General features: G+C 58.4%; 1 protein-coding gene across 2 annotated transcripts in view; it reads left to right on the top strand.

Annotated features, from left to right (window-relative positions):
• Nucleotides 1–19,897, top strand: part of MTMR12 (myotubularin related protein 12) — a 43,499-nt gene extending 23,602 nt beyond the window's left edge. Inside the window, exons 6-16 of one of the 2 annotated variants that reach the window (XM_036410546.2) lie at nt 14–107; nt 4,335–4,464; nt 6,987–7,062; nt 9,085–9,191; nt 10,262–10,386; nt 10,993–11,071; nt 12,264–12,334; nt 13,897–14,069; nt 15,065–15,232; nt 15,918–16,079; nt 17,434–19,897. In XM_036410546.2, the coding sequence (XP_036266439.1) occupies nt 14–107; nt 4,335–4,464; nt 6,987–7,062; nt 9,085–9,191; nt 10,262–10,386; nt 10,993–11,071; nt 12,264–12,334; nt 13,897–14,069; nt 15,065–15,232; nt 15,918–16,079; nt 17,434–18,006 (1,758 nt within the window). In that variant the 3' untranslated portion in view covers nt 18,007–19,897. The remainder of the gene's footprint in view (nt 1–13; nt 108–4,334; nt 4,465–6,986; nt 7,063–9,084; nt 9,192–10,261; nt 10,387–10,992; nt 11,072–12,263; nt 12,335–13,896; nt 14,070–15,064; nt 15,233–15,917; nt 16,080–17,433) is intronic. The other variant, XM_045571513.1, reaches the window with a different exon arrangement.
• Nucleotides 19,898–20,276: the final 379 nt, after the last annotated feature.

Genomic DNA, 20,276 nt, shown 5'->3' with positions numbered 1-20,276 from the left:
GCTTCTTTTCCAGATTGTCAGTGGCATCATCCATCACACCCAGTCTCCTAAACGGCTGAAGCGATTGTTCCTTTTCTCCTATGCAGCTGCTGCGCACAGCAGCACACGTGAGTGTCTTGTGGGCTGTAGTTTGTAGGGGGCGGAGCTTCCGGTTTCTGCCTGAAACCCGTGGGAGCAAACCCATTCATGGGGCATTTCTCCTCTGCTCTAGCAATTGTCACCTTTGCTGAAATGACACGTGCAGGATTCTTTAAATGAAAAAAGTTTCTCCCCCCTCCCCCTGTGATTTTTGTTGCTTTAACTCATCTTTTAGGTTTGTTGCCTTTTTGTGAAGATTATTGGTTTGATTGTTTCTTATGAAAGATAAAATCAATATATTATAACTGGGGATGTGAGACTACAGAGAAAGAAAATTGAAAATTGAGACAAATTTAAAATTGTCCTGTTTGTGCCTGGATTCTTTTTTCCACTTTAATATACTTGGTTCCATTTCATAAGACTCTAGAGGATGCTTTACATTCCAGAAAGTTTTTTTTAATGTTTATATTTTTTAATCCTTACCTGAGGATATGTCTTTATTGACTTTAGAGAGGAAGAGAGAGAGAAAGAGAGAGAAACATTGATTGGTTGCCTCCTAAAAGTGCCCCAACCAGGAACTGAACTTGCAATCTGGGTACACACTGTGGCCGGGAACCGAACCCACCATCTCTTGGTCGATGTGGGACTGTCTGGTAGGCACACCAACTGAGCCACACTCGCCAGAGCCTGAAAGTTTTTAAACAATCAGAACATGCTTGATAGCAGGTGCCCGGGGGAGAGTGGGCAGCTGTACATAGAAGGACACATCAGGCGACAGCCAGAGGTTCATGGGACAGCCTGAGAGGCGGTGTGGACACCGGCGCCAGAACGCCTGCCTGGGTTTGAATGCCACGTCCACACACTGCTAGCTGCGTGGTCTTGACCAAATTATTTACCTTTTCTGTGTCCACTTTAATCATCTGTAAAGTGGAGATGATAATAATAGTATCTACCTCACTGAGGTGTTTGGGAGATTAAGTCGGGGAATCTGGGTGAAGTACTCAGAAGGTGTGCAGTTAGCATTATTTAAAGGACACCTCAGAAAACTAGCTGGTTAGGACACGTGAGAGTCCACACATTTTCCGCTCGGCTCTCTGGAAAAGAGCGCGGCCGCTTAACTAAGAAAGCTCAGCCATCTGAGTTAGCTCTCAGCGAGGCCTGGCACTGCCGTGGGTCCCAGTGTCCGCCTGCCTGCTCCGGGCTCTCCCTCTGCTGGTCCTCTCGCTCTGCCCATTGCTCCTACCGGGAAATGGATGTTTGGTGCTCCCGTGCTGTGTGCTCCATCAGGGGAGTGGCATGTCAGTCAGCACCGGATCAGGCTTTCTGGAATGCGGAGTGCTTGCCTTTGCTGCTGTTCAGCCAGCACTTGTGCACGGCTTGCTGAGGGGCAGGTGAGGGGCTGGGGTGAACAGGACTGAGCCCCCGCCCCAGAGCACCGCTCGGAGCAGCTGAGGGTGTGGGCTCTGTTGGAAGGGCTGAGGAGCAGGAGGACGCCCGGCCGCCTGGGGAGGCGCAGGCTGTGCTGAGCTGACAGGCAGCACGTGGGAATGTGCGGTGGCCCAGAGGGGACGGGCAGAGCGGAGGCGGCTGAGAGCAGGTGGCGTTTAGGGAACTCGGTGATGCAGTAGAAAGGTATGGCTCTCGGGGTCTATCCCATTCCAGTTCACATCCTTGCTCAGCTGCTTAGTAGCTGTGGGGCCTGGGGCCTCTGTTTTCTCATTTTAAAAACCAATAGTATTAATGCTTCCTTTGAAGTGAAGATTATAAATTATTAAATGTGCCACACACCGAAACCGGTTTGGCTCAGTGGATAGAGCATCGGCTTGGGGACTGAAAGTTCCCGGGTTCGATTCCGGTCAAGGGCATGCACCTTGGTTGCGGGCACATCCCCAGTGGGAGGTGTGCAGCAGGCAGCTGATCGATGTTTCTCTCTCATCGACGTTTCTAACTCTCTGTCCCTCTCCCTTCTTCTCTGTAAAAAATCAATAAAATATATTAAACAAAAATGTGCGGCCCAGAGGGGACGGCGATTAAGTTAGAGTAGGGGTGTCGAACTCAATCAGAGAAGGGGCCAAAATCTAAAATCCAGCCTAAATCGCGGGCCGAATGGTTTACTGAACAGTCATAAACTGTCATTGTGATGGAAACGCAGCGGAGTGCAGTGATGACAGCGCGGTGCGGGCCACATTGCAAGGCCTGGCGGGACGGATTTGGCCCGTGGGCCTTGTGTTTGACACATGTGAGTTAGAGTATTACTGCGCATTACACAGGACGGGTTATGCTCAGAGAACTACGATGACATAACATGTAGTTAGCACGACTATTAAGCTGAACATAAAACTTGTTTCTTCATTCACTAAGTTCATCTTTTCACGTTAAAAAAAAATATTTTAAAAATTGATTTTAGAGAGGAAGGGAGAGAGCCAGAGAAACATCAGTGATGAGAGAGAATCATTGAATGGCTGCCTCATGTGCACCCTCTACTGGGGATGGAGCCCCCAACCTGGACATGTGCCCTGGTCAGAAATTGAACCCAGGGCCCTTCAGTCCTCAGGCTGACACCCTATCACTGAGCCACACCAGTTGGGGCCATCTTTCACTTTAGCTGTATGTGCTAGCTTACACCTGCTAGTTGCAATACAAGGTATTGCTGACTACTGTGATTTAAATAAACCTGTATTGGGTTTCCACATGAAAAACCCTCCACTGTTTTTAGGGATTTTGCTTCCTCCTTATACCTGACTCTTGGTCTGGACGTAGCACAGGGCAGTTTTTCAGCTGGCGAGCATGTGCCAGCTGTGTGCCGATGCCCCTGGCAGTTCCCTTTCCTTGTGGTGACTGGTTGTGCCAGAGGCGCAGGGTACGAAGCATCTTGTACTCTATTTTAATTCCAGCTTCTTTTCTCCTCATAACCCACACTTTTGATAAGTAAAGATTATAACAGATCATTGTGACTTGACCAGGTAGTTTTTTCGCTGAGTAGGCGGGTGGAGAGCTGGCTGCTTTGCAATCTGAACACGGGTAACTATTCTCAGGCTGAATAATTCATCAGGGTGCTTGGCTGGAAGGTCTCCTAATTCCTATGATGGCGTTTTGGGGGAGGACCTATCTGTATTGTGGAGAAAATGATCTGTTATGCTTGAATGGAGTGGTGTTATTTATGTCCATGGGGAAATTTTTCTGCATTTATTCTTTTATGGACTTTTAAAAATATTTGCCTAGGTTTCAGTTACAGTTCTGCCATGGCTAGCTCTGTGACTTGGGAAAGTTATTTGACCTTCCTGTGCTGCATCTGTAAACTGGGAGAAATAACGTCACCTAACTCATAGGGTTATAGGACTTAGCTCATTCACGTAGTATGCTCAGAACAGTGCCTAGCACATCCAAGTGCTATATACTTAACTGCTGTGTTTTTAAAATCATTTTTCTTGTTATCATCCTGAGTACAATGATCAGGTTTTATTAAAAAGAGCAGGGGGGAGTTTTATCAAACATTTCACTACCCCCAGAATGCTTGTTTTTTTTAAGATGTGTAAAGGCTTAACTAACAGATTTGTGTAAATACCCCAAACGTTGTGCACGTCACCCCAGCCAGCAGTGCTGTGGCCTGGGCAGGGCCAGGGCCAGGGCCAGGGCCGGGGGCTGAGCTACAGAAGCAGTCTCCTGGGGGTGCCCTCCCTGCAGGTGGTCGCCGGGCAGGGCAGGGGCAGAGGCGGCAGCGCGGGAGCTCTGTGTGGCCTCAGGAGCGAGGTGTCTGCAGAGTGAAGGAGGATTTACACCCAGGGGTCTGGCCTGCTGTCAGATGAGTTTGCGTCCTGTGCAATAATGGTAGGGCTAAAGACACTGTTTAGCATTTGTGCTGCGCCCGTCTCTTAGTGCCTCTCAGGATCTTCTATGTCATATAAATCACCTCACGGTCAGAAGACTGAAAATGGAGCTGTAATGACTTCAGCAAGAGGAGAATGAGAGCGAGTCCTTTGTTACAGGATGAAAAGACAGCGCCTCACCCGCTGGGAGGGCTCAGTGGGTTGACCCGTGCACTGAAGGGCTGCCAGTTCGGTCTCCAGTCAGAGCATGTGCCTGGGTTGCAGGTTTGATCCCCAGTTGGGGCCGAGGTTAGGATGAAGCAGTGGCTCATTCTGCTTGGATGGTAATGGGCTAGGAGAGGAATTTGGGCCTGAGGGTTCACTTTCACATCCTTAGCACACTGGTGCTTCATGCTGAGAGCGTGTTGTCTTTTACATTTGTTTTGTTAGCCGCCAGTCCCCAAAAACACACGGTGATGTTCGACACGCTGGAGGACTGGCGCGGGGAGCTGGAGCGCACCAGAGGCAACATGAAGTACAAAGCAGTGAGCGTCAACGAAGGCTACAGGGTCTGCGAGAGGTAAGCATTAGGCGCCTGCTTCTGGGAAAAGCTTGTTGAGATTTAATTCACATGCCTCACGGTTCGCCTGTGGGAAACATACGGTATTTTCAGTATACTCACACGCTCTGCACCCATGACTCCGGCCAGTTTTCCTCGGCCTCATTGGGAGTCTCCCCACCTCCCACCACACCTCCAGCCCCGGCAGCCACTCACCCACTCGCTGTCTCTGCAGACTGGCCTGCTCTGACATTCCTATGATGGGATCATGTGACACGTGGCCTGTGTGCTGGCTGCTTTCACTTGGCGCAGTGTTATTACGGCTCATCCCTGTGGTGGCATGCATTAGGAGGCCATGCTTTTCTGTTGCTGAATAGTGTTTCACGGAATGCATGTGTGAACCACGTTTTATTCACCTGCCGTCGGTGGGTGGGCATGTGAGTAATTTCCACTCTTTGGCTTTATGAGGAACGCTGAGTGGACATTGAGGCCAGGCTGTGTGTGGGTGTAATTTCCGGTTCTCTGGGTGAATACCTGGGAGAGGAGTCGCTAGGCCAGGCAGCAACTGAGTTTACCTTTTTGAGGAACTGCCGCTCTGTTTTCCACAGCAGCTGCTCCATTTACATTCCCATCAAGTTCCCCCTTCTCCACACTAGTACCCGTGAGGTGTCCCTTAAAACATTCCAACGCAAATTTGTGTCTTTCCCCCCATTATTGTATCTGTAATCGAAGCATAAAGTTTTTTGAGGTATCTCTAAATTTATATTGTGTATTTGCTTTCCTCTTATCAAACATTTCAATTTATTTATTCATTCCATGAAAGCTCTTAGTGCCTCCTCTGTGTCACTAAGGACACAGCAGTGAGCTGTCATTGCAGGAGGAGAGGGGACGGAGCGGGGGGGTGGGGGCGGGTGGGGGTATCTGCAGGGGGCGGAAAGGCAGTGCCTGCGAGGGGAAAGGGGAGCAGGGCAGGTGAGGGAGCGCCTGGTGGGCAGGGAGCGAGGCCAGCGGAACCAAGGCCTCGGGAGACTCCTGTCCGCTGGGTGAGGAGCAGCGAGGCCTGGGCTGGAGGGCGGTGAGCAGGGCCGGAGGAGTGGGAGGAGAGGGTGGGAGGAGGGAGTGGCTGGAGGTGACTGCCCGGGAGGGAGGCTTCAGAGGATCGTAGCTCAGGGAGGAGTCTGAGCAGAGGTGGGATGTGCTCTGACCTACATTTAAGGATGACTCTGCATGTTCTCCCTGAGGAACTGGAATCTTATCATTTTGGAACGTAGCGCCCAGCACTCTGCTGACAGCTGCATCAACTTGGTACATTCACGTATGTGCCTGGAACAGCCCCTTACCCACAGTTTTGTTTTCCACGGTTTTAGTTACCTGTGGTCAACTGCAGGTCAAAATATTACACGGAAAATTCCAGAAATAAACAATTCATAAGGGTGAAGTCGGGTGCTGTTCTGAGCAGCATGAAGGAACCGCATGCTGTTCACCCGCGTCGCACCCAGGATGTGACTCATGCCGCCCCGTCCGCGTGCCCATGCCTCCCGGTGGTGAGAGGGACTGGTCAGTCTGGACAGGAGTGAGAGGCTCCGTTCTCATCACCTCCCCACCACCTCCACCGTCAGAGTGGGCTGCCCAGCACCACAGCCTGCTGCTCCCCCCAGAGCCTTCTCTCCCTGCCCAGGAAGGTGGCGGCGGGCCTCGGCCTGTAGGACTCGTAGGGCAGGGCCTGTGGACAGACAGCACAGCGCGACATTGCTGCTCTGGGGTGTCGCCCTGGGTCCCTGCCCCGGGAGGCTTTCTCTCAGGCTCTCTGAGTGAAAGAGCTCCCAGCCACACAGACAGCCCGAGGGCCATAGCTGTGGGCGGCTCCTTGGAAGAAGCTGTCCTGCTGACGGAGGCCTGGAGCCCACGGAGCTCTGTGCTTGGCCCCTCGGACCCTCTTCCCCACGTCCCGTCCAGCGGGGGTCATTGTAGACAGTCCCTGGGAACCTGCAGTTGCAGTGCTGGGCCAGGTCCCCCACGGCTGCTCACTCGGTGGAGCCTGGGAGGCCTTAGCTGTGCTGTCTCCGCTTCTTCACCTGCCGAAAGGAGTAACCGCAGTACAGGCCTCGGCGTGCTCTCGGGAAGGTGAAGTAAGTCCATGGTGGGGGATAGGAACAGAGTCCGCATACAGTAACACCGAGGGTTGTGAGATCCCTGGTGAAATGGGCAGGAGTCACCCTAATTACTGCTTTACTAGTAATCCCACTGAGAGCAACACAGTGGCCTATGTTGTCAGAACGTGATGGCAAAGGCCACTCCGTGCTGGCATTTGTGCACTGTGGAGATCACCAGTCCAGTCCCTCCTTCTGGGGTGAGGCCTGGCCCAGAGGTGGGTCATGGACCTGCGGGGACAGACGCGGCAGAGCGCGGCTGTGATGCAGGCTCTGCTGACGTGGCTGGAGAGAGCTCACCTGCGCTGGTCCTCGCAGCTCGGCCTCGGAGCCCACGGAGCTGCGCTGTCAGACGGGGACGAGCCCGCACTAACGCGACGCCTCTCTCCGCAGGCTGCCCGCGTACTTCGCCGTGCCCGCGCCGCTGCCCGAAGACAGCGTGTCGCGCTTCCAGGGCCACGGCGTCCCGGTGAGTGCACGGGTCCCTGGCCGCCTGGCTGCTCATCGCTCCGCTCGGCACGGTCTGTGGAGCTGCGGCTTTAGCGCCAGAGTCTGCCTTCAGCCCCAGAGTGATCCGGGAGGAGCGAGGCGGCTCCCTCGGGGGTGTCAGCCTGAGGCTGCCGGGAGGGGCCGCACGGCGAGCTCAGCAGACGCTTTGGGAGCTCGGCTGTGGACGAAGCGCTACGAGAGCTCCAAGTCACCTGAGGCTGGGCCGACCCTCGAAGGGCGTGGGGTCCGAGCTCCTCCTGGGCTCCCCCACTCCCCTTGGCGGGCAGGGCGTCTTCCCCAGAGACTGGGCTGGGAGCACATTTAACGTCTCACTGAGCAAAGGCAGGACTCTGGCGGTGACGCCAGTTTCTAGTGGGCGGCTGGGCGTGGCCGAGCTGGGGAATTCAGTGAGGAATGAGGACTGCCCACGGGGCTCTTTCCTGTGAGGAGAGGAAGGCGCTCACTCTGGCGGGAGGGGTGTGGAGCCGGGTGCCTGCCCAGAGGTGCGTGCGGCCGGGCGCCGTGAGTGCGGCCCTGACAAGCCGGCCGGCGGCCTGTGCCAGGGAACATGGCCTGGCGTGGCCAGGGCTCTGACGCCTCCAGAGGAGGCTCAGACAGGGATTTCTGCGCGTCTCCTCATTTCTAAAAGCATGCGTCTGAGTCGAAGGTGTAAACAACTTGTCTTTGGGCCCGAGTTGGATCATGTCCACCTGTTTGCAACCTTACATTTAGAGCAGCCGTTCTCAAACTTCTTGTCTCTAGACTTTTTCACTCTTAAGAATTATTGAGGATCTCAAGAGTCTTGGTTTCTGTGGCTGCGTGCACTGATGTTTGCCATATTGAAGACTAACCTGGCGCAGGCCGGGGTCTCGGCTGTGTGAGCATTGTCCCATGCACCGAGGCAGTGAGTACCTAGCGGGGTGGTTGTGCCGCAGCAGAAAACGAGTGACGGTGATCGCCGGAGCCAGCCGTTCTGCTGCGGGAAGGGAGGGAAAGGACGAGAGGCACTCGGTTCCTTAGACCCCGGCACCGGCCAGGCTGGAGTGTCGCGGAGGAGTGGCAGCTGGAACCCTCCGGCCCGCCTGGGAGCCCCGGGCCCGATGCCGGGCAGTGGAGCGGTAGCCACTTCGAACCCTGAGCCAGGCTGTGTACCAGGCACCAAGCCCAGGCATGGGCTCAGTGGCCCCAGCTGCCTCGCCTGCCTCCCTCCCAGGCCCTCCTGGCTGGTCAGTGCCCCGAGCACTGCTGATCTGCTTCGGCTCCTGCAAACCGCAGACCAACCAGCCAGGAGAATGGCGGCGTGTCCAGAACAACAGGAGACTGCCACTGGTGGCTCGCAGGACTCCCCCGCCCTGCCCGCCTTCCCTTTGTTGTCCTGGCGTTCTCTCCCCGTGGCCGCATCCTACCTACGTTGGTAGACTCCTGTCCCTTTGGAGGGTGAGCTAGTGCTGGCGGCCATGTCTCAGCCCCTGTGCTTCCTCTCGCAGCCCCAGTCAGTGTCTGTCGTGCCTCGTATCCACGTTCGTTCAATGGCAACTTGCCGTTCTGTCTCGTGTGAGCTTTCTCTGCGGACAGCAGCTGCCCCTCCTGCAGAGCACACCCCTCCCAGGCGGGCTGCTGGGGCCGTCCGTGCGACTTTGGGAAGTTACTGGTCTGCAAGCCTCAGTGTCTTCTTGTTAACGGGGATGATAATCATACCTGCCCCCGGGCGAGGACTGAGTGCGCTGACTCAGGTGCCGGCCCGGCAGCAGGAGTCACACCGCAGTAATCACGGCGATGGTGTCGCCGTCCTCCAGCTCCAGTGCGCAGGCCCGGTCGGACGGTGTGTGTCACCACGGCAGTCTGCGCGTGTCCACCCGGACCTTGTTGTCTAAGCCAGTCAGCCTTTTTCGTGTAGCTCTTCCTTCATGTAGTATTGAACTTACACATTTTTCTCTGAATTTAAAGGCTGTTCCCTGTCGGTCGTGGGTATGGTCTTAGAAAACCTTCCCTTCCCCTGCAGATCTGGTGCTGGTCCTACCACAATGGGTGTGCCCTTCTGAAGATGTCCGCGCTGCCCAAGGAGCAGGACGAGGCCGTTCTGCAGACCCACAGGAGCTTCCTGGACGGGTGAGTCTCTCAGCATTTGTGATTGTCAGCTCTGTTCTTGTTGTCCGAGAGGAAGGGACAGTTCCCAGCAGCGTCTCCACATCTGTATGCCTCAGAGAGCATGGCACCGCCTGTGCACCCTCCATGGCCGTCTGTAATGATGCACGCTGAGCACCGGGGGGCAGTGGCGGGTGTCTGTGCTGGTCACAGCTGTCCAGTTGAGGTCACACTGCCCATCACTGTGCTGCATGTTTGACATTTTCAAAATTAAAAGTTAAACCCCAAAGTCCATGGATTGAGAAGCACAAATGGATAGTTACAGAATAGTCACGTTGACATAGGTAGAGCGGAGGGAATATAATCGATAACATTGCAGTACATATGGTCCCAGGTGGGTATTGGAACTATGAAGAGGAACGTTATGTAGAGGATGTGATTGTCTAACCTAGGGGTGTCGAACTCAATCAGAGAAGGGGCCAAAATCTAAAATCCAGCCTAAATCTCGGGCCGAATGGTTTACTGAACAGTCATAAACTGTCATTGTGATGGAAACGCAGCGGAGTGCAGTGATGACAGCGCGGTGCGGGCCACATTGCAAGGCCTGGCGGGACGGATTTGGCCCGCGGGCCTTGTGTTTGACACATGTGGTCTAACCACTAAGCTGTCCACCTGAAACCAATTCAGAACAAAACGGAGAGGAAAAGAGCGTTTGTGAGATCTTGGACGTTAGTTACCGTGTGGTCATTCACAGTAGCTGTAGGCCAGGCTCTGCACTCCGCAGACAGAGCTGTGTGTCAGTTATATCTCTGTAAAGCTGGAAACCAAACAACGCAGAAAAGGCATAGACGTGGGTGGTGAATGGCCGTAGCCAAACCACACTCCATCAGTGTCCAAACGGCCTCATCGCGGGCCGGAAGCTGCCGCACCGCACACACCTCATTGCCACGCGCACTGCCTGGCACGGGGCCGGGTGCCTGCCTCGCTCCAGGTGAGGGTCACGTGGAGGGTCCGGCCGGAGTCAGTGCTCAGGACTCATCCGCCCCTCTGGCCCACGCCTGCCTTTCTGATCACGCGTTACTTTCGGTCCCTAGAGTTTACAGGGTCATCCACAGGCCACCCTATGAGATGGTCAGAACTGAAGACCTGTCAAGCAACTTCCTGTCCCTGCCAGACATCCAGACCGCGTACTCCAAGTTCAAGCAGCTGTTTCTGATAGGTGAGAGCATGCGGGGAAGGCGGCTGTCATGAAGGAAGACAGCCAGCGGGCCAGGTGGGCGGTGCTGCCTGGTCCCTGGGCCCTTACCTCGCAGATGCAGGACTGGAGTGTCCTCTGGAGTTCACCGTCCGGGCCCTTTGGTTGACTCTGCAGCTTGAAGCAGTAGGCGCCTGCGGGTGCGGGCTGTGGTCAGGTGGGCTGGCCGGCAGTGGTGTGCGAGGTGAACGTAGGGGAGTTCTTAGGGCTCCAGTGGAGGCTGGGTCTCCCCCGGGCCCTCACGGCACCAGGATGTGCCCACTTCTAGGAGCAGCGGCCTGTAGCCCTTCCCTGGGCTGTGGTGAGGGTGAAGCAGGAGGACACGTCCCCAGGAATCCACCGTGTCCGCCAGAGCAAGCCGCTCCCTCCTGGCACCAGCGGGCATGGCTCTGGTGTGGTGGGCGTCCTCTCCTTCGGCACTGCGCCCGGTTCACTGCCCCACGCTCCGGGCGCCCAGCTCAGCCCTGCAGCCGCAGCCCGGACGCGCCGTTCGGGACGGAGGCCGGTGCCGGGCGCAGCAGCGGGAGCAGCAGAGACCCAGTGCGCCGCCTGACCTCTGCTCTCCCCCAGATAACAGCGCTGAGTTCTGGGACACGGATATCAAGTGGTTTTCCTTGTTGGAAAGCAGCAGCTGGCTCGACATAATCAGGTATTTGAAGCCGTTGTTTTGCTCCTGACTTTTATAGTGCTCTGACTGCCGTAAAGCAGATTGACAGATGGTTTACGTGTCTGTTTCACAGTTATTCATTCTCTCTGTGCACATTGGGTCCGAACGTACAGACTGCTCCCTGCTCCCCAGGAGACATGCTCTCCACTGTGGACTAGGCCTTGAGAGAAGCGACAGGGCGAGGCAGCCAGAACCCTGCTCCGGCCTTGTGGTGGGGGGCGGGGGCGGGGAGGGGTGCTGATTGTGGACTAAACACCTTTGCTCTGGTCCTGGGCTTAGCGTGGGGGAGGAGGGCCACGCGCATTGTGGGAGAGCCTCCTGCCCACGTTCCCTCACAGACACGCTTCGAAGCGCTGGCTGCATGTCTCAGACTCGGAATATGTTCTTGCGAGCAGCGACACGTGTCCACAGGCCTCTTTCTGTGGGGCGGGGAGGGTGATGTCCGCAAGCAGATGAAGGGGCGGAGTGGGCGGTGCCCTGGGCAGAGGACTGTCCACGGGGGCCCTGGGATGAGGAGAGGCAGGCTGCCCGCCTCGGCCACCGTCCTGTAGGGAGCAGTGATCTGGGGACTCGCAGGACCTTGGGGTGGGGGAGTGTCTCACACACCGACCCCTGGCTGTGACCTTGAATGAAGCGGGGGGCATGCAGCACCTGGTGGGGGCTGGCAGGTATCTGTCCGAGTTCCCACTGAGGATTTCTAGTTAGAAACCACCTGGGAGCATTTTTACATCTGTCTTGAGATTCCCTTCTGAAAGGTTAAGTTTCTTTTTATTTTTTATTTTTATTTTTTTAAATATGTTTTTATTGATTTTTTATAGAGAGGAGAGAGGGATAGAGAGCTAGAAACGTCGATGAGAGAGAAACATCGACCAGCTGCCTCCTGCACCCCCCCACTGGGGACGTGCCCGAAACCAATGTACATGCCCCTGACCAGAATTGAACCCGGGACCCTTCAGTCCGCAGACCGACGCTCTACCACTGAGCCAAACCGGTTTTGGCTGAAAAGGTTAAGTTTCTAATAGGCAAACGAGTGTCTGGCAGATCTGTTTCTTTTGGAGGGTTTTAGCGAAAGTGAGTAAGAGGGAAACTGAAGATCAGCGTGGACTGTCTCTCAGTCTCTTCCTGTTTGATGCCGAGCCCAGACGGACGCCTCTTCTCTTGTCTCGTCACGCAGACGCTGCCTGAAGAAGGCGATCGAGGTCGCAGAGTGCCTGGACGCGCAGAGCACCAACGTCCTCCTCGTAGGTAGGAGCCCGTCTCCAGATCCCTCCTGAGGCTCGTTCTGTGGGCATAGCCCATGCGCCCCGAAGGAACGACCAGCGTGGGCATCTGCCCGCTCCGCCTGGCCTGGCAGAACTGGGCGCCCGCTTCCGTGCTCAGCTAGACACACGCTCCTTCCCCGGAGCTCGGCAGCGTGTCCGCAGCCCAGCAGGGAATGGTTCCGTGTCCGTACAAGGCTCGCTTTCTGATGTCTGGGATCTGGTTTTATATTAACTGGTCTTGGTTAAAGTTACAATCTTTGGATAATCCCTTTTGTAGAAAGAGACCCGGGGGAGGTTTAATTATTGTCTTTCTATGTTTCTGTTCAACAACCTGGGCAGTTGCCGCAGGAGCTCTGTTCCTCGGCTCGGCCTGCGGTATGTGGGACAGACAGGCACTCCCCGTGTGTGAGGCTGGAGCCCAGCGCGGCCTGCTGCTGGGAACACTGGGTTCTCTCAGCCCCACATTGCCCGTTGGGTAGGTCGCCTCGGGCTCTCTGACACGCTGCATGGCGGCTGAGCGTGAGCGTCTATGGGCAGGCGGGAGAAGTGTCTGTCTGTGCTTCCACCCCACGTGACGCAGGCTCGCTGGCCTGGATTCTAATACGTTTACTGAGCACTTACTGCGTGCTGAGCTCCGTGCTCTGCCTTCCAGGAGCTCACTGCCAACTGGGAGAGTTGGCCTAAGCACGTTACTGAGAAAGACCTAACCAGCAGCCACAGAACAGTCCTGCCAGCGGCAAGGAGGTGGGGTGAAGGCGGGTCTGAGGGGGGTCCCAGGGCCAGACTGCTCCCCCTGCTCTCGGTGCCTTCTTACCGTCTCTGACCCCCAATGCCAGCACCGCCGTCCTCGTGGGACATTTTAAAATAGCAACTGGAATGACACTTCTCTTTATGGAGAGGAAACCCGGGTGTTAGAACCTGACTTAATATTTTAAAACACTCCAAGACAAACGCACAGTTGCAGATGTGTTTTATTGGCCATGAGCGTACGCAGATGTTTGCGTGGCGTTGTCATGGAGTGGGCTTTGTGCAGTGCCCCTCAGGGCTGGTGGGGACTCGCCATGGGAGCTGCCCGGCCAGGCAGGGAGCGCAGCCCTGCACCCGCAGACGCACAGGCGTGGAGCCCTGGGCGCTTTCTCCGGGCGGAGGGCAGAGGGCAGAGGGAGGGGCTGGGCCGGAAAGGAGTTCTGAGGAGGGTCCGAGAGCAGCTCCTGCGAACTGGGCTCCGTGACGGAGACGTGGACACGCAGCCCGGGTGGTGAGCGTGGTCTACAGGCCCAGCAGGTCACCATTGCGTGTGTGACCCAGCCCTCAGGCGTGCTCCGTCTGCGGTGCTGCGTTCACTCCTGCGGGCACCGTGTGCTCAGTGCCGTGTGCGGGCCCTGCTGGCTCTGGACGTCGCCGTTTGCCGTTGCCGAAGTTCTTGGCGCACTCCTGAGGGCATTGGAGCGGGCCGTCCATGGCGGGCCGGGTGCTGGGGGCCTGCTCTTGCGTGCGCTGCGGGTGCTCTGGAGGTTTAACTCTCTCCCTCCTTCCGGCTCCTAGAGGAGAACGCTTCCGACCTCTGCTGCCTCGTCTCCTCGCTGGTGCAGGTGATGATGGACCCGCACTGCAGGACCAGGGCCGGCTTCCAGAGCCTGGTGCAGAAGGAGTGGGTCGCCGGCGGCCACTGCTTCCTGGACCGCTGCAACCACCTGCGGCAGAGCGACAAGGAGGAGGTGCGTGTCCGGTCTTCCGGGCGGGCTGTGCAGACGCCCGGGGCCGCTCGGCGGGAAGGCTGTGGTGGCCGCCCTGCTGCCTTTGGGGTTTAAACACTGAAGCCCTTCCCGGAGGACAGAAGTGATGTTAGCGAGCGGGCTCAGCTCCTCTTCTGCAGGGTGTGCAGGAGGATGCAGATGTTTCATGGCGGGGGAGTACCGATGTGTCAGACTTAAACGAAAGTTGGCTCAGTAAGAGATCATTTCTGCTAAGTTACTTTTTGCAAAATGATGGATTCTCAGGGTGTGAGCTTCCTATAGAAAACGCGTGACACAGGATCCATTTTCCTTGCACATAAATGGTCCAGAGTAAAGCAGAGGGTGACGGTAGCGCCACCTGCTGTCGGGGCCCGGTGGTGTGTCTGAGTGACCGGCCCTGCCTCTGCCTGTGGACTGAGTGCAGGGCAGTGCGGGAGCGGCAGCGTTGGAGTGGTTCTCCTGGTCCTGCTGGGCCCCGGGGCGGTGTGATTAACGATCACAGGAGGAAAAGGGAAGCGCGTCCGCCCTTGAATTGAATCACCTGCAGAGCAGCCGTATGCTAGTCGCATGCCTCGTGGCTTTTCTCACTCCAGATGACGAGCGTGTCTGTTCCCGGCGGGCCTCTCGCTGGCCTGGAGTGCCTTTCTTTCGTGCCGGCTGGGTCTCCCTGAGCTGGGTGGGAGTCACCGTCTTCGTTCTCGGGCGGAGCTTGCCTTTCAGGGACATTAGTTTGAAAGCTTCTGGGACTCACGTAATACGATGGGCAAGAGAGCTGGGACCGTGGAGGAGAGTGTTCGTGTCTGAGAAGAGGGGAGCCGTGCCCAGGGGGGAGCCCAGAGAACGCTGAGCAGCTCCCGCAGCGGGCCGCGGCCCGTGCTTTCCGAGGCCGGCAGCGGTGCTCAGGCGGCCCTCCGGCCGGCGGGGGCTCCGAGCCCGGGGCGCGGCCTGGGCCGCAGTGACGGGCCTTGTCCCCGCAGGTCCCCGTGTTCCTGCTCTTCCTGGACTGCGTGTGGCAGCTGGTGCGCCAGCACCCCCCGGCATTCGAGTTCACGGAGACGTACCTGACCGTCCTGTCCGACAGCCTGTACATCCCCATCTTCAGCACCTTCTTCTTCAACTCGCCCCACCAGAAGGAGACCAGCACGGTGAGCCCCTCCGAGGGCCGCGGGGGGGAGCGTCGGCGAGGAGGTGCGGGAAGGGAAGGCCGGTGACGGGGAAGCGGCCGCACACGGCAGTGGGAGCCGCGCTGAGTGCCTCCTGGGCGCTGTCCCTGTCCCCGAGGGGCACAGCGGAGCCCTCGCTCACCTCGTGGATGGGAGGACGGAGCGGGAGACAGGCGGGAGCCGGGGAGTGGACCGCAGTGAATGCCGTCCTTCCTGACTCGGTGGATCGAGGCCTCTCCTGGCCGCTGATGCCTCGATGCGGGAGCCCCGCGGGGGAATGGAGACCGGCAGCGGGCAGCGCGGCCTGTGCTCCCTCGTGTCCCGAGCCTGCAGCCGGGGGCCTCCTGCCGGCCTTCCAGGAGGGTTTGCCAGATCCCACGGTGAGGTGGGGAACAGTCCTGAGCCCCAGCTTCGTGACCTCAGACGGGCACTTAGTTTTCTGAGCCTAATGTAAAATTGGAAAAAGAACGGACTTCACAGGTGGTTGTGGAAGTGCCAGGACAGCGACTGGCACGTGCCCTCTCCTGTCCCAGCCCACAGCCTGGGGCAGGAGCCTGGGACGCGAGGCGCGTGGGTGCTGGTCCCAGCAGGAGCCTCCCATGCCCGCCGCTGAGTCCGCCCGCCTCTCCCTGCCCCCCGGAGCGGCCTGACCGTGCTTGTCTCGCAGGGCGGGGAAGGCCTGGATGTGCCCAGTGCGCCTCTGCACCTGCTCACCGTGTGGGACTGGTCCGTACAGTTTGAACCCGAAGCCCAGACCTTGCTCCAGAACCCTCTGTACGTGGAAAAGCCCAAACTGGACAAAAGCCAGCGGAAAGGCACGCATCTCAAAGTAAGGCCCCTGCCCGGCCCTGCACCCGCCGGCGAGTGTGGAGGGATGAGCGGGACGCTGGGGCTGGCCTGTCCGCAGAGCTGGGAACCAGTGGCGGGTCCCTGTGGGGGCGTGCAGGAGGCAGCCTCAGTGATTCTCTCATCACTGCTGTCTCTCTCTCTCTCTCTTCCTCTCCAAAATCAATAAAACATATAAAATCAACCAACCAACCAACCAACCGGCCAACCAAGTAAGGGTTAGGCCTTGCCACCGCTGAGGTCCCTCACCACAGGCCTGGGGCAGGTCTGAGATCCTAGCTCCGCTGTCACCAGAAGTGGGCATGGCACCACCAGGGGGCGCAGCACACAAGCAGAAGCTAATCTCTGGCCGTTCTGGAGGCTTACAGGCAGGAAAGAGGGTAGCAGTGAGGGGACAGCCACCCTGGGCTGAGGCCTGGCTGAGGCCCCCGGAGGGCCCAGCAGCAGCTGTGCCACTGGAGGGTGGCCACGGCCCACACGGAGCAGCCAGGCTCCCGCCTTTAGGGGCGGGAAGGGGACCGTCAGGGGCTGGGGATTGGCCTGACTGCCCTCCCTTTGTGGGGTCTGTGGGGAGAAGTCCGGACAGGCGTGTCCCCGAGTGAGCTGAGTTACTAACTGGTAAGCCAGACACGCCCTGTCTTCCCAGAGCTGTCCCCCCGTCCCCCCCCCCCCAGCACATGCTGGGCGGCAGGGAGAAGGACCAGGTGAGCGCACTCACCTTCCCTCCTGCAGCTTGTCAGAGGAGACCATCTGGCCAGGCAGTCCGTCCTCACATGTCCCCCCCCCCCCCCCCCCCCCCCGGTCTAGAGCAACCTGCTGACTTGAGCCTGAGCTCCCCGCCTGGAGACCACGGTCATTCCCCTGAGGTGGCCAGGTGGTTGGCGCTGCCTCCTCCGGGTCAGAGGGGACGCTTGTTCCCAGAGCTTCCGGCTCGGGAGACCCGCCCTTCCCCGTGCCCGGTGCCGTGGCGCCTGTGCCCGGGGCGGCCTGTGCCCGGGGGCACCTGTGCCCGGGGCGGCCTGTGCCCGGGGCGCCTGTGCCCGGGGGCGGCCTGTGCCCGGGGCGGGCGGACGGCTCCCCTCGGTGGCACAGCTCGCGCACGGGGCTGTGGAGGGCCACGAAGCCGCCCTCGGAGCGTTCTCGGGGCCTGGCGTGCACGGGGCCGTTCTGAGGCCGGTGTCTCGCTGGCCGGGCCGGGCCGGCCCTTTCTGGGGGGAACAGCGGCCGGAGCGGCGGGCTGAGGGCCGTTGGCTCGCTGGCCGGGCCGGGCCGGCCCTTTCTGGGGGGAACAGCGGCCGGAGCGGCGGGCTGACCAGGCTGTTTGTGTTTCCTCTCAGCACCAGCGACAGCTTTCTCTGCCGCTCACCCAGTCCAAGTCATCGCCCAAAAGAGGGTTTTTCAGGGAAGAAACGGACCATTTAATTAAAAACCTTCTGGGCAAGAGAATCAGCAAACTGATCAACTACTCGGATGAGCTGCAGGACAACTTCCGAGAGTTCTACGACAGCTGGCACAGCAGGGCCCCCGACTACCACGGCCTGCTGCTGCCGCACGTCGAGGGCCCCGAGGTGCGCGTCTGGGCGCAGCGCTACCTGCGCTGGATCCCCGAGGCCCAGATCCCGGGCGGGGGCGCCGGCGCCCTGGCCAGCAGCCTCCTGGGGGTGATGGAGGAGGTGCGGCGCCTGCAGGAGAGGGTGGGCGAGCGGCCCCAGCCGGGGGCGGGGGCGGGGGCGGGGGCGGGGACGCCGGGCCTGCCGCGGAGCGCGCGCCTGTCCTCGCTGTTCCCCTTCGCCCTGCTGCAGCGGCCCTCCGCCAAGCCCCTGCTGCCCACCAGCGGCTGGAAGGCCCTGGGCGGCGAGGACGACCTGGCCACGCGCGAGGACGAGTTTGTGGACCTGGGGGAGGTGTGAGCCGCTGCCGGTGCTGCGGGGAGGAAGCTGGGACGGACGAGGCCGCACGCACACGCCCATCGGACTGTTGTGGGGGCCCGAGCCCCCGGGGAGCGGCCTCAGGAGAAGAGCCGGCTCTGCTCAGGTCCTGGGAGAGGAGAGCCGTCTCCAGGACCGTCACTGACCCCACACACTGTCACCGGATCGCCGCAGCCCGTCTACTGGGAAGGGCTCTGGGTCGTTCTCTCTCAGGCCCTCTCGCTGCCAAGATGACGTGTCCGGGCACCGGGCCCGGTCAGTGTCCCTAACAACGGCTCAGTGCGGGGCAGTCAGCCGTGGATGTGAGTGGCCCGGGGAGTGTCCAGGGGAGGCACCAGCTGTGTGGCATTCCCTTCACACGCCCGCACCATTCCTTCCGCATCGCTGCCGTCACCATCCTGCGGGCAGACTCCCCCCCTGCCGCCCACCACGCCACCCTCCTCCCCGCGCTGGTCCTCCAGGTCTGCCCGCTCCGTCCATCGCCCCGTTCCTCCGTGCGGGTGGCCCGGGGCCTGCTGCTAACCCTGCGGTGACATGGGGGGCTCTGCCTGCCCAGAGGCGCTGCCGTTCTGGGGCTCAGCGTGCGGGATTGCTTGCCTTTTCCCAGCCGCACGCCAGGCCTCCCAGCCTTAGTGCCCAGAGCCCTGCGGATGGCTCCTGCGCCCTCTGGCCCGACAGATGGTGAGAGACCTCACTGGCCGTGGCCCCCAGGAGGATTCAGGTGAACATCAGAGGTGGCGGCTGCCCGATTGTGCCTCAGCCACTTAAAGCCATAGAGAACCTTCACTGCTGGCAGCCTCTCGCACCTGCTGTCCTCATGGCCCGCGTTTTAAATGCGGGAAGTACACCTCGCAGGGACCCGCTAAACCACGAAAGGAAGAGAAAGAACACGCCTGAGGTCAGGCTGTCTGAGCGGGAATGTTTGCCCTTCAGGCCACGTGCTGTCCGGTGCAGCCCCCGTCAGTACGTGTTCAGAAGCACTGCGCTGTCCCCGGCGGTGAGGGGCGGGTTTCTCGGGGTGCACGGCTCGTCTTCTGTCCGACCAGAGACTGCAGGGTGCTCCCCGCTCGCGCTGACACGGGAGCCGGGCTGGTGTGATGGAGGCGGGCTCCTCCACTGGGGGCCAGCCTGGCGGGTGGGTGCAGTGCCCTCGCCCACGAGCCCTCCCCGCTCTGGGCCTGTGCACAGCACTGGCCGCCACTCTCCGCCCGGAGCCTCCGAGCACACGCGGAGCTGTTTGGTTCTTATTGGAGCGGGAGTGTCTACGCGGTGGCCTCCGGCCTTGGGACCTCAGCAACGTTCATTCCAGAAACGCCCGGGGCGGCACTTTACACTTCACAGCATGGTTCAAAGGCACAGGTCACGGCCCCTGTCATAGCAGCTGAATGTGCATTGGAATATTTTTCTATGACTTTAAAAAACTACAGTAGAAAAATAAGCTGTTATAACATGGAAGGTCATGACAATTTATGTATTTATATTTGAAGTCAGATTTCTATAAACTTGTATTTCTGTACAGAATTCTCAGTGGGTTTATATATTGTGGTGTTTTTATTCAGAACTGAAATGTGGGTTATGCTGAACCGTTAAAGCTGAAAGGAGACCATTTGCCTTGTGTAAGATGCTGCACTGTGCACGACAGGAAATGTCCATTAACTCACCGCGTATGACGTCCTGAGTTTGTTCATACCTCCAAGTTTTTACACTGAAGACAACTTAGCTTTATTACACGCAAGACTTTTTTTCTAAGGGAATAAGCTGTTGGGCTAAACCTGTATAAATGTGCGTTTTATTTTTTGAACATACAATGGAAGTTTACTTGTATCTCACTGCACGTGTCTGACTGCAGGAATTAAAGCACAATTTACCAGCATTGCATGCTCAGTGTGGCTGATAAAACATGAAACAGTTCCTTTCACACTTGCTGTGTGTGTCTGTGTGTGTGTGTGGTTGGAGGGGATGGAATAATCAATAACCAAATATTTAAATTTCCAGTGGTGACAGAGTACTCGGAGGAAATCAGACGTGGGGGAGGCCTGTGGGAGTGGCTGAGGGACAGTTTAAATCCTGGAGTGAATGCCGCCTCTGCTGGGAGCTGTTTGGGAGGAGGATTGGTGTTCCGCTGGGAGGGCTCTGGTGCAGGGACACGGTGAGGGAGAGGCCTCGGTCCTCCTTCCTGATGGGGCACCGGGCAGGGGGCACCAGGCAGGGAGTACCAGGCAGGGGGCGCCGGGCAGGGAGTGGGGGTACCA

Source organism: Pipistrellus kuhlii, unplaced genomic scaffold (assembly GCF_014108245.1).
Source record: "Pipistrellus kuhlii isolate mPipKuh1 unplaced genomic scaffold, mPipKuh1.p scaffold_m20_p_4, whole genome shotgun sequence".
In the NCBI taxonomy this organism is placed as follows: domain Eukaryota; kingdom Metazoa; phylum Chordata; class Mammalia; order Chiroptera; family Vespertilionidae; genus Pipistrellus; species Pipistrellus kuhlii.
This window is presented reverse-complemented; position numbering and strand designations above follow the sequence as displayed.